The 12,434-nt window shown below is 33.6% G+C and overlaps 1 protein-coding gene across 4 annotated transcripts in view; it reads right to left on the bottom strand.

Annotated features, from left to right (window-relative positions):
• LOC143246327 (netrin receptor UNC5C-like) overlaps positions 1-12,185 on the bottom strand; it is a 94,175-nt gene extending 81,990 nt beyond the window's left edge. For 3 of the 4 annotated variants that reach the window (XR_013025916.1, XM_076492864.1, XM_076492865.1), the window contains exon 1: positions 11,582-12,179. Coding sequence is in view for 3 of the 4 variants with exons in the window: in XM_076492864.1 (XP_076348979.1) it covers positions 11,582-11,654 (73 nt within the window). In the remaining variant the exon portion in view is untranslated. Of the gene's footprint in view, positions 1-11,581 lie in introns of all 4 variants that reach the window. The other variant, XM_076492863.1, reaches the window with a different exon arrangement.
• Positions 12,186-12,434: the final 249 nt, after the last annotated feature.

Genomic DNA, 12,434 nt, shown 5'->3' with positions numbered 1-12,434 from the left:
AGCAGGCTATAATATAGAGGATTTCAACATATCAGAGAAATCGATCCGATAAATGCGATATGTGTGTTCCATGTTATGAGTGCTGTTACACTGAAAGTCTATAACATAAGCAATTTGTGGATGATACTTATATAACGTATTTTTTATACTGATTACACGAGTCAATAATATACGTACTTATATATCTTACTTTAGTACTTACAACACAAGCTCGACAATATACGTACATATATCTTAATTTAATATCAACGACACAAAGTTGACAATATATGTATAAATATACATACATAACTTACTTTAATATTAATAACACAAAGTTTGCAATATACATACATGTTAACATTTGCAGCAGCGTTTATAGTGTTCACGTAATTAAATCTTACACTAATAGCAAGAAAATGTAACAACAAGAAATTCCGAGAAAGTATTAAATTGTGAACTCAACCAAAATACAACCAATCATACGCATATAAACGTTCTGATCCAGATTCTATGATAAATCTTAGAAAATCAATCAGCTACCAGTAATTGTCTGACACGTGCTATCAGTGCAGTACAATGTAATGGTACACATATAAACAGTTTCTAAGCTACTGTTAGCTCAAGTCTATTTTTAACTAATCAAATCAATTTTCTAATGCATTCACAGGGAAACATAGCGTTCGTATGACGTCACGAGACAAACAAACATTGTTTAACAGTAAAAGTTTAGTTTTTCCCAACAATAAGATGGGTTGATATTTAATTATCTAATACGTTATGTTACACTTTCTTTATTAGCATACCACTGCCCTGAAAACCCCAAACATTCATAAATCATTATCTTCTTTTTTTTAAATAATAAGTTTGAAATTGGAACGCAAATACACTGTATCATTCTATCCAAGAACTATATGAATATTACAATTTATCTTAAATGAGTTATGTCTTTAAATGTATAAACAAAATTTGTTGTAATACTTGAGATAAGCCATTTTATTCAATGACCTGTAATTACGGTTAAACACTACTAGCATTTCTTTAAGCATTTCTAAAGTCCGAAAGTAATTAGATTTCCATATCACTCGCTCCAGAAGTCTAAATGTAAAGATTCACATTTCGATCAAACGTTAATATGCCAACTCATAGGAATATTTAAGACTACCATATTAACCTTAACCTAAATGTTATCCCCCGATATCTCATCAGACATCCTGTTTACTTTGAACTCTCAGTCGCCTGAAATTGTAGTTTTACTTTTGCCGGTTAATGTGGAACTGTATTCATACCTTGTAGATACACAATTTTATAGTACTTGTATTTGTTAATTAAAACTAAAACACTCTCTTATGAAAAACAACGCTCAAATAAGGGGCTCGACTTCCTTCGGTGGGTTCAGCAAATAGCTCGATGTGGCTTTGCTATAAGAAAACACACACACTCTTATGAAAAACGACTAATTAGCAGTATCCATGAAAATATAATTAGAATTAAATTATTTTCTAAATTAACACCAGTAAATTTATTTTACTTATAAACACCATTAATCCTTAAAATGTTTATTTAAACTGAAATGACATGTGGAATGAAGTATTCGTTTGTTTAAGCACAAAATTCTACAATAAATATTTTTACTGTGCCAATCACAGATGCAGAGTCCCTAGTTTCAGCATTATAAGTATCCAAGTTTACCATTAAGTTACTGGATGGAGAAGCAAAATATCTTCTGTTTTGTGTGTTTTAACGAATAGTCACACAACTAAGGAGCTTTTCTGTATTCATCACAGAGATCGAACTCTGGATTTAAGCCTTACGGAAGCTGAAGCTTACTCCTGAGCCGACGACCGACAAACTACGATGTGCTGGAATACAAGATGATTATAAAGAATATTTCGTAGTTCAGTACATCGTATTTTACAAAACGTATGGCACAGATGGGTGGAATTGCACGAGAATGTTAAGATTAAAATGAAATGCCACACTTTCGTCACGCGTTGTCACAACAGATGTCACCATGACGTAATGGTTAATCATTCATAATTCAAACTTCTCTAAACACATTGCAGGGCCTGGCATGGGCAAGCACGTTAAGGCGTACGACTCGTAATCTGAGGGTCGCGGGTTCGCATCCCCGTCGCGCCAAACATGCTCGTCCTCCCAGCCGTGGGGGCGTTATAATGTTACGGTCAATCCCACTATTCGTTGGCAAAAGAGTAGCCCAAGAGTTGGCGGTGGGTGGTGATGACTAGCTGCCTTCCCTCTAGTCTTACACTGCTAAATTAGGGACGGCTAGCACAGATAGCCCTCGAGTAGCTTTGTGCGAAATTAAAAAAAAAAACATTGCATCTGTGTGACAACGGACATTATCACAACATTGCATATCTTGTCTAGTCATTTTGCACTTCCAGAGTGATTGTATCCTTAGAGTCTGTAATTATGCAAAGCTTCCCCTGCACACCAGTCGCTTCAGGTAACTCAGAATTTTAGATATGGTGAACCAGGTGGTCATTCACAAGAAAAGTGACATGAACTGATTCTGTACTGAAAGTATTTTCGTAAGACATGTTTTATCTGGATACCAATATGCGGTGTGGTACCATACTGAAGAAAATACGTAGTTTCTATCACATTTTGTGACTGAAACACATGTGCTGAGTATCGCAACATACGGTGCAGCATTCACGTAAAATTACACCACACTGTCACCTTAGTATCATATAGACATGTACAAAAAATGTTGCGTCTGGATTAACTTCCGACCAGTAGTTCACATTTTCATAAGGTATTGACAGGTCATATGTCATCGATTTTCAGTCTCGCCAAGAGATGTAACGTAAAATCAGCACGTCGGATTAAATCCATCTCCTTAAACATATGTATCTTGTAAGGAATTATTCACAAAGTTGATTGAAAATCTTTACGAACAGTTCAAGTTGGCAAATCCAGACACCGGCTGATAATGTGCTTTGTTGACCCCCCATGATCTTTTGCTTTATTACTCTGCTACGGCATGACTGATCTTAGCGATTGTTTAAGTAGGTGTCAGTAGACTGTCTGTACGTGACTTATTTCAAGTGTAACCTGTTTCTTGAAATGTTTTATGAACTTGCGCATAGCAACACTGGAGCAAGACCCTTTTCTGATGTTATACACTCTACTGGATGCTTCGATAGTTACCTCAGCATGAGATACTTTGATTTAATAACATTTCACTAGTTCACCTCTCTGCACACGTTGTCTCCCTACGGTTAGCAGATCCCTCTACACTTCTAGGAATATGTAAAAGAAATCTTAATGGCAACATGCGACAATTGTGACACTTGCATCCTCGTGATACCCTTAATATACCTCTGCAATTTCATTTTATGCTTTACCGTTTGGGAGGTATGACGAGCTGTAGTTCAAAAGTTCCTTTACAACCGCCTTTATCTTTATTAATATGTTTGAATCTGTCTTGATTTTAGAGTTCACGAAGTGTGGAGGCGTTGTAACTTACATTGTAACTTACTTGAGATAGAACGTTTCGAGAGATATTTTAATATTTTAAAATATTGCGGATTGCTAGAAAAGTTCTTACATTTAGTTAACGTTATGGGAAAATACAAAAGAAATTAAATCTAGTTGATATTCCAAGCTCTTAATTAACAACATTATTCTAGTATTAGGGATAACGCTTTACTAATATGTTTTGAAAAAAAAAGAACAACGTTAAAATGTTTCATCATCCTTACAAATGTATTTGATTGTGAGTTGCACAGACTTCTTTTAAATATATATAAAGTTCTAGGAGGAGGTTAACATTTTGCCTAATTAAACAGTGGCGTAAGATTGATAAATGAAATTCCAATAAAAAAAATGGTAGCAGTACTTGACTGTCTGACTTGAAACACTACATATCACTGTTTGAAAGATTTTCTTTCGTATCTCGGTTAAAAAGTGCAAATTAATTAAGTGTTCAAAGGATTCTATTTACGCGTGTGATTACATTTTTCGCGAAACTCTGAAGTTTAACCATTTCATTATTTTTCAAATTACTTCGCGTTAAAAAGTGAGTGTGGTAAAACTTCAACAAACGTTTGATACATCATTCTTTATATATGTAACACACACATATATATATTATAAAAACTATGAGCTGTAGAAATCATGAAGGATATAATAAACGGATTCCTAACTTTACACAATTTCCTGTTGCTAGTACTAAGTTACGCTGTCGTTGTCATCACTATTATATACAAAGACAACATAAGAACTACTAATGCGCAAATGTTAAAATAACTTCGAATAATTAGCCAAAATACATTGAGATTTCACTGTTTGTAGATCTTATCAAAATATTGTCTTCGATCGAAATTTAATCGATTTTCTAAAACTCGAGAAAAGTGGTAATAATATTGTTACGAGAAGTTTTGTCCAACATGGTATATAAGGATCACGTTGTTTATACATACTCCGGTAGGACAGGATTATGGACTTGCAGCCCAAAAATCCGGGGTTTAATTCCCCGCGGTGAACACAGCAGATGGCCAATTGCCTTTGATCTAGGACAACCAAACAACTACATGAGTTATAATACTCATGATGCTAAAACTTTTAAGCTCTACAAACACTTTGATTAGTCACATATCCTTATTATCGTAGTCTTCCAGCCACACTCATCAGTAGCAATTTAAACATCTTTATATCATCGCTTACAAAGATCATGCAATTATCTTTAATATCACACTTTTTAACCCATTAGTGATCACTTTATCGACCAATATACACGTTCGTTAATTTAATGGAATACATTTTTTTCTTTCTTAGGTGACGTACACGAGAAAATTTTTAAACAGCTAAGATAAGCCAGTCAAGTGATTGATGTCGTTGTTGTTGGTTTTTTAGTGCAAAGTTATATGATGGGCTATCTGCACTCAGTCCACCGAGGCAATCGAAACCTGGAGTTTAGCATTTTAAGTCTGTAATATTGCCGTTGATTTATCGGGGAACCAAGTGATTCAATGGTTCCTTTAATTATCTTTTTTTTTGCTGATAGCGTCGGTGGTAATAAGTCATGTCTTTATAGCACTTGTCCGTGAAGAAGAATTTGATATAAGTGGAATATCTGCAACCTGGCTAAACCTAAATATTTATGATGAAAGAAATTTCTTTGAAATACAAAGTTATAATAGCTTAATAGGGATTTAGTATAGAGTGAGGAGAGGTTTTATGTGTAAAACGTGTGTTACAGTCTGTTGAAGTTAAGGATATCAAAGCTAATAACACTGAGGTTGAATCTATTTGAGTTTCCGTTTGTGTTAAGGGCAGATCACTTTTAAACGAGCTTTGTTACAGACCACCAGGCTAAAGAGATTATGATTTCAGGTAAATAAATTAGAAAATATTAAAGTCAAATTGTGTGATTCACAGGTTATTTTAGAAATGTTCAAATACATTAAGTCTCAGTAAAATGTTACGAGGGTATTAGACCCTATGAACTGTGATATCTGAAGACTACAAGCTAACCATATTATTAAATTATATTTTCTTCAGTTTCTATTAATGAGAATTTACGCAACATTCATCAACCTGAAGAGCTGATAGCTGGATATAAAAGTTAACAAGCTGGTCACATTAACAGTGTTCTTGTTAAGGAAATTGATAAAAGATTTTCCAGTAACTATGGGCTTTATCAGTCTTCGATTAATGGTGGGAAAAGATTTGAAAGTTTGATAAAAGGTGCTTTCCCAAGTCATCTAAAACAGTTTTTTATGGTTAGCACAGTATTAATAGGAGATAATCCTGCCTTATTAATATTTTGATATTCCTTGAAGAAGTCACTTCTTACGTTGTATGAATGTGATATATCTCTATTTTCAGAAAGCGTTTCGCAGGGTGCCACATGAAAAGATTGTTAAAAGAAGTGATCTCTGTAGGTGTGGGAGACAGATTGGCTTACTGGATGGAAGAAAGTAATGAGTTGCTATGAATGAAGTTCAGTTAAAATGGATTAATGTTACGACTGAGGTACCTCAAGGCTCATTGTTAGGACCATTGCTGTTTTTGATTTACATCAACGACATAGATTATTTAAATTAGTTGATGGTATTCAGGTTCTAGGCATAACTGGCTGTGAAGATGATGCCACTGTCTTGCAAGAGGATTTAAATAAATTGGGAAGATTGGCGAATACAAAAAACAGATGGGTTTTAATTATAATAATTTCGAGGCAATACATGAAGGATATCATAGTTTTAATTAAAAGCATAATTTTAATAAGAATAAACTTAACAGTATAGTGGAAGAAAAAGATCTAGGCGTTGTGGTTGATCAGTCTCTTAAGCCATCCAAGAAATGCGTTGTTGCTAGTGGTAGGGCAAATAGTATTTTAAGCTGTATTTATAAAAAATATTTAATATGAGTCTAAAGAGGTTATGATGTCATTGTACGGGTCACATTTAGAGTATTGTGTCCAATCTAAGGACGTGAAATTGTTGGAAAGGGTTCAGAGGATGGTACCAGGATGATATCTGGGATATAAAGGTTATCATATAAGTTAAGACCCTTGAACTTTGTCTCTTGAAAAATAAGATTTAGAGGGGATATTATTGAAGTGTCTAAATTCGTTGTTCCGTCTTTTTTCATGTCTAATGGTCAAAGTGATAAAACTGGAGGACACAAATATAATTTGATATTCTTTGAAGAAGTTTGTTTTTAATTTCACACAACTACTTGAGAGCTATCTGCGCTATCCGTCCCTAATTTAGTAGTGTACGACTATAAGGAAGGCGACAGCTAGTCATCACCACTCACGGCCAACTCAGTATTTAATAAATACGTTTACTTTGGTGATGTTTCAAACAACCAGTTCAGATCAGGTTTTATTCGATTTATAAAATTTGAGGGAGAATTTAAAGAATTTATGCATAACTTAAGTTGATTGGTATAAATAACACTATTGTTTAGTTTGAAATTAAGATTGTACTGTAACAATAATACGTTCAACAGGGCAAAGATACTACAATACTGAATGTGCCTGTATTAGCCTGTCAAAATTCCTAAATCTTGCTATTCTTTATAAGGAAAGCTTGTTCGATACGTAACAGAAGATATGCCATTTTATTAAATTTAACGTTGTGTTGTTCAAATATTACTTCAATATGACCTAAAAATCAGCATCTGCCGCTTTTAATAGTATTCGAAAGTATGACTCAAAATGGTAACGTCTTTATAGTTAAACTCAATATGATCCAATATTTGTTTTTTGATAAGTATTTCCTTGTTAAATTTTTATTTCTTCACATGTTATTATTCAAAACAAAGCCTAAACAGCAGTTTAAAAATTCACAAACTTTCATTAGACATTTTCTGTTACAAGACAGGGAACAGATTTAGCATTCTGACTGATCCATTCACTAGGTTTGACATCAATATGTGTTGTTACATTGCAAACTGTTGTCTGGTGTTATTTGCCATTTTTATGTGTTGGTATTGGTTATTGAAAATATTTTTGTATGCTGTAAAAAGTAAACGAAAATTTGATTTATTCTACTGTTTCACGAGAAAACATTATTTTTGTCACACAGATAAAAAAGAAACGTGATTGGAAAATATCGTTGTATTCCAATTCGATAAATCGCCAATAAGAATGGTACGAATATAATATTTAATATTAATAACTACTGTTTCTTTTAAATGGTTCACTGGAAGACTGAGATTGTTCGTACATATACCAAGTATTTGGAATGAAGTATGTTTGAATTACAATCATATAAGTGGTTACATAAAGATTTGGAACCGATCTATAGAAACATTTTTATATCAATGTAAAACAAAAGAAACATAACAAATAACATTAATTTATCAGTATTTCATCAAAGGACACTGTTAAAATATATCATAAATTAATAAAACACCGTTTTTACTAAGCGATGTAGTGTAAATATTTTAATGAAAATGTTGTGTGTTGTTGGATACATAATTCGAATTACGCATTCGTATTTTAGAATTTTCCGCTGTTTCCAATTTTGAATTAATAACCAGGGGAAAGGCAGCCAGTCGCCAGCATCATTTAATCAACATCCATGCTGAAGGGTTAACTTCACTCTTATAACGAACCCACATGCGAAAGTGAATGAAATATTTTGTGACGGTTTTCAAATTTTGTGGTATTGCATGGATTCGAGTTCGACTTACCAGCTTCGACATCTACAGTTCTTTCGACTCATAATCTGAGATTCGCGGGTTCGAATCTCCTTCACACCAAACATTCTCGCTCATTCAGTAGTGGGAACGTTATAATGTGTGGCCAATCTCTCTATTCGTTGGTGAAAGAGTAGCTCAAGAATTGGCGGTGAGTAGTTATGACTAGCTGCCTTTCCTCTAGTCTTACACTGCTAAATGCAAATAGCCTTCTTTCAGGTTTGCGTGAAATGAAAAAAACGAACACACAAAGAAATCCACAGTTCTAACAAGGCACCAACCGATGGCCTCGAAGTAAGTTAAAATATTTTCTATCACGTATCAAAGACTATTTAAAGATAACATTTTTCCTAAAGGACTATTTAAACTTTTAATTGATAAATGGGATATAACTTATTATTCTATTCAACTTTATTTACTAAGTAATAAAAATGAACACAAAGGAACTGTCAGTGTATGGTAAATGCAGTTTTCTCTGTAAATAATTGAATTATTAGAATAAGCTGTATTCGTTTCCATAGTTACATAAACATCCTTCGCCAAATATGCATAAGATCTGTTTCACTGCTCTCTGGGTATTGCATCTATTTCACGTACACTTCGCTGCCTCAGTAAGGGTATCCAAAAATTATGTTTTTCTGGACTTATATTTCTCAGTTTATGTTGAACGAGTTAGGTTCAAGTTCATTGCTATCGCCCTTGTGCAACAGATAAAAGGCTAAGGTATTTGATACGAAAAGTTTGATACACACAGTGAGAACAGGTTATCAGCCAGTTCATGTCTCCCAGTAATACAGCGGTATATTTGCGACTTACAAGTCTAGAAACCGTGTTTCGATACTCATGGTGGGCAGAGTAAAGATAGAACTTTGTGAGCTATATGCTTAACTACAAACAATCACATTATAATTAATGAAACATTTTTCTAAAAAAATCATTAGTGCGAAGTTACCGAAAGTTTCAGACAAATTGATTGCATCAAACCGTAAGAATACACTAACGGTATAGGACGTAGCCTATATTTAGAGTTATTAAAGGGAGTCAGTAAAGGTGTAGCGTTTTTTTATTTATCCAATAATTTATGCGTTACACTACACTGTTTTAAGACTTTTCATTAAAATCATTGCTTGCTGTAGCTACATGAACATTATATCATTTTTTTTTTTTGCAATTCGTTTTAAACCTAACCTTGAAGGCGGTTTTATTCGTAGAATTTTTACAGCTAGAGAGTCACGCAATTCAAACATTGAAACGAAACGTATGAAGCAACGAATCAATTTCGCTCAATACGTATATAACGTTTTGGCACCGTGGCGAATACTTTGATATATATACTGTTATTTTGACTTAAATTATAATTATAAATCATATACCATCTGTTCACAAAGGATGTTGCTCAGTCAACATATAAACGTGGAAGAACAAGCATATAAAAATGGCAACTTCTCGCACGTTGTACAATATAATTTGCGTAATATTCAGTGTAGATGATACTATTACTTGTTTAGAATTAACCCTAAGGAAAAGTGTGTGTGTGTTTTTCTTTTAGCAAAGCCACAAAGGCTATCTGCTCAGCACCACCGAGGGGAATCGAACCCCTGATTTTAACGTTGTAAATCCGGAGACATGCCGCTGTACTAGCGGGGGGGGGCCTAAAGAAAAGAAAGAATCTCACTGTAACACAGTTTTATCGAATGATAAACACATATCATATGTCGGATTACAAGTCAAATAATTTTTTTCTTTCTTGTTGTTTACAAGAAATAATATTTTTTACGCATTCTTATGAGAAAAATGTACCTAAGGAAAAATTATTATGCACAATGCATATAGGATGAATGTGATAACTTTAAGCAAGTGAAAAAAGGTGGATGAGCGAAACAGAAAATGGTCGCATTATAAAATGCTACCAACTGAAAGAGGAGCACTTCTTCAGACTCTGAAGGTTTTTTTTTCCAAACACGGATAATAACTGGAACACTGGCCCAATCGTGTGATCTGCATTTTCTAAGCGCTTGTAACTCGCAGCGCTCAAATTAAACTTTAATCTTTCTGCACGAAAATGTCTGCACATCTTTATCAAAATTGGCGATAACAAACTTTGACAAGCTTTTAGCTCCTTAGTAAACCTTCCTGTCCCAAAACATTACGTGTTTTCTTTCGAGTCGAAAAACGTCTGAAGCTGTGAAAGTTCGACTGTTCTGTGTCTCCTACAAATATTAGTTCCTGTATCAGTTTGTGTTAAAATAGCTCCTCAACTTTTAAACCGAGTATTTTGCGCATGTTATACCACACCTCTTAACGAACAATCAAGTTTTCACGTATTTTCTCCTAAACTTACATTTATGTAACTTATCTTCAACAGTATCAGCTATAATAATATGGTAAATAAAAACAAATCCACTAGTTAAGAATAGATCTTTATTTTACTGACATGCATTTAGGACATATATATTTATGTTTCAAATTATTTCCCCGACGACATATTCTACTCGGTTCACTGTTACTTAGCTAACATATTATAGACTGATGACTCAGTTATTTCAATGCTAAAACTAAAATGCAGTTGAAATCCACAAGCACTTATGTTATCGCCCTTCGTTACTTCGTCATAACTATGGTCTTAACAGACCCATCAATACAACTAAATACTGAAATACTGTTTAATTTTATGTAGTTCATTTCTTTGAAAAACTATTTTTTCTTAACAGAAAAAAAATGAATTTATACATGAAACTAAGTAATCGTGTGAATTAACATGAAATGTAAGAAACTCATTGCATTCTTTATTATTTTCACCTAACATCAAAAATGATGCAATCCGTAGCATAAAATAAAAGTCAACAAATTAAATAATCCTGCTTACGTTTTTTTATTATTGATAGCATATTAATTTAGTTTCTTTTGAATTTCACGCACAGCTACACGAGGCCTATCGCGCTATCATCACCACCCACCGCCAACTACTCTTTTACCAACGAAAAGTGGGACTGACCATCACTTTATAACGCCCCACGGCTGAAAGGGCGACATGTTTGGTGTGACGGGGAATCGAAACATGGACCCTCAGATTACGATACAAGTGCCCTAACCACCTAGCAATCTTTATATGTATATATATTTATACTTGAATTTAACAAAACATACAACTGGAATATTACACCCTGAAATAATTATTATAAGATGACCGGTATGAAATTACAGGTTAGATTACAAACATTTTCAATTTACAGTAAACATTTTCTTCTGTTTTAGTCATTTCCTATGTGTTTTTTTATATATTTCAAACAAAGTTAAATATTTTACTCGAGATTCAAGTTTGATTTTCACCTAAATAATGCTAAAAGTCTAACGGTATGAGGTGTTTTCATCAAACACGTGAAGACATCTACACCCATATAAATAATTTGACTTCACCTACCGTTATTATCGGAGTCCTGAGTTAGGCCTAATCTCAAGGTGACTAACAGCACGAAAATCAAGAAGTAGCACATGGTAGCTGAATATAATCACATCTATGATCGAAGACTTAAGTATTTCCAGCAGAGTTTTCAGTGAACCTTTCAACCTTTGTCAAGGTTCCAGCTCAGCTTTCCACACTTCTAGTTTACTGCTAATATTACTATTATGATACGAATAAAACAAACAGAGATTTATATTATCATATGTAGTACTGGAAAATTAGCGAAAATTACAACTATTTAGGTTTTTGTTCAAAATAAAATCGGCATGAATTGTGCACTTTCATTCACTGCAGTTAAATACTTGATATTAGACTAAAAGCGAAAAAAAGGGGCTTTTCTCTGCTCTGTTACATGAAAACATACGTTTTAGTTAAAATTTCAAATCTGTATTTTTCTTTAAAATATCATTATATGAATTTCGATATTTATCCTGATTGGTTATGTTTTCGTTTCTTGACATTAACCTTTAACCCATGCTATAAGGACCACAGAACCTTTAGTACTTGTAGACAGTACGGCTTTAGATCCGTTCTCGAAAAGCTGCTCACGTCAAATGACGAACGAACGAGGAAGCAGCGACGTGGTAACCTCTATCAATACGAGAATTGGAAGTATGGAAACTGAGTCGACACGCACAGCCCTGTACCAATGAAACGCAGAGATAAGTTGTAGGCTTTATTTTAATGCAAGCAAGAATATAATAAAAAATAAGCTCAATAGATTTTTCTCACATTGTATTTGTAATATTTTTAGCCATAGCAAATCGGCTTATAAAATGCCTCTGAGTTTGTTGTTTCTTTCAATAGAAAC

The sequence above is a fragment of the Tachypleus tridentatus genome, chromosome 3 (assembly GCF_004210375.1).
Source record: "Tachypleus tridentatus isolate NWPU-2018 chromosome 3, ASM421037v1, whole genome shotgun sequence".
In the NCBI taxonomy this organism is placed as follows: Eukaryota; Metazoa; Arthropoda; class Merostomata; order Xiphosura; family Limulidae; genus Tachypleus; species Tachypleus tridentatus.
The sequence above is the reverse complement of the archived record's forward strand: the minus strand, read 5'-3'. Positions and strand labels throughout refer to the sequence as shown.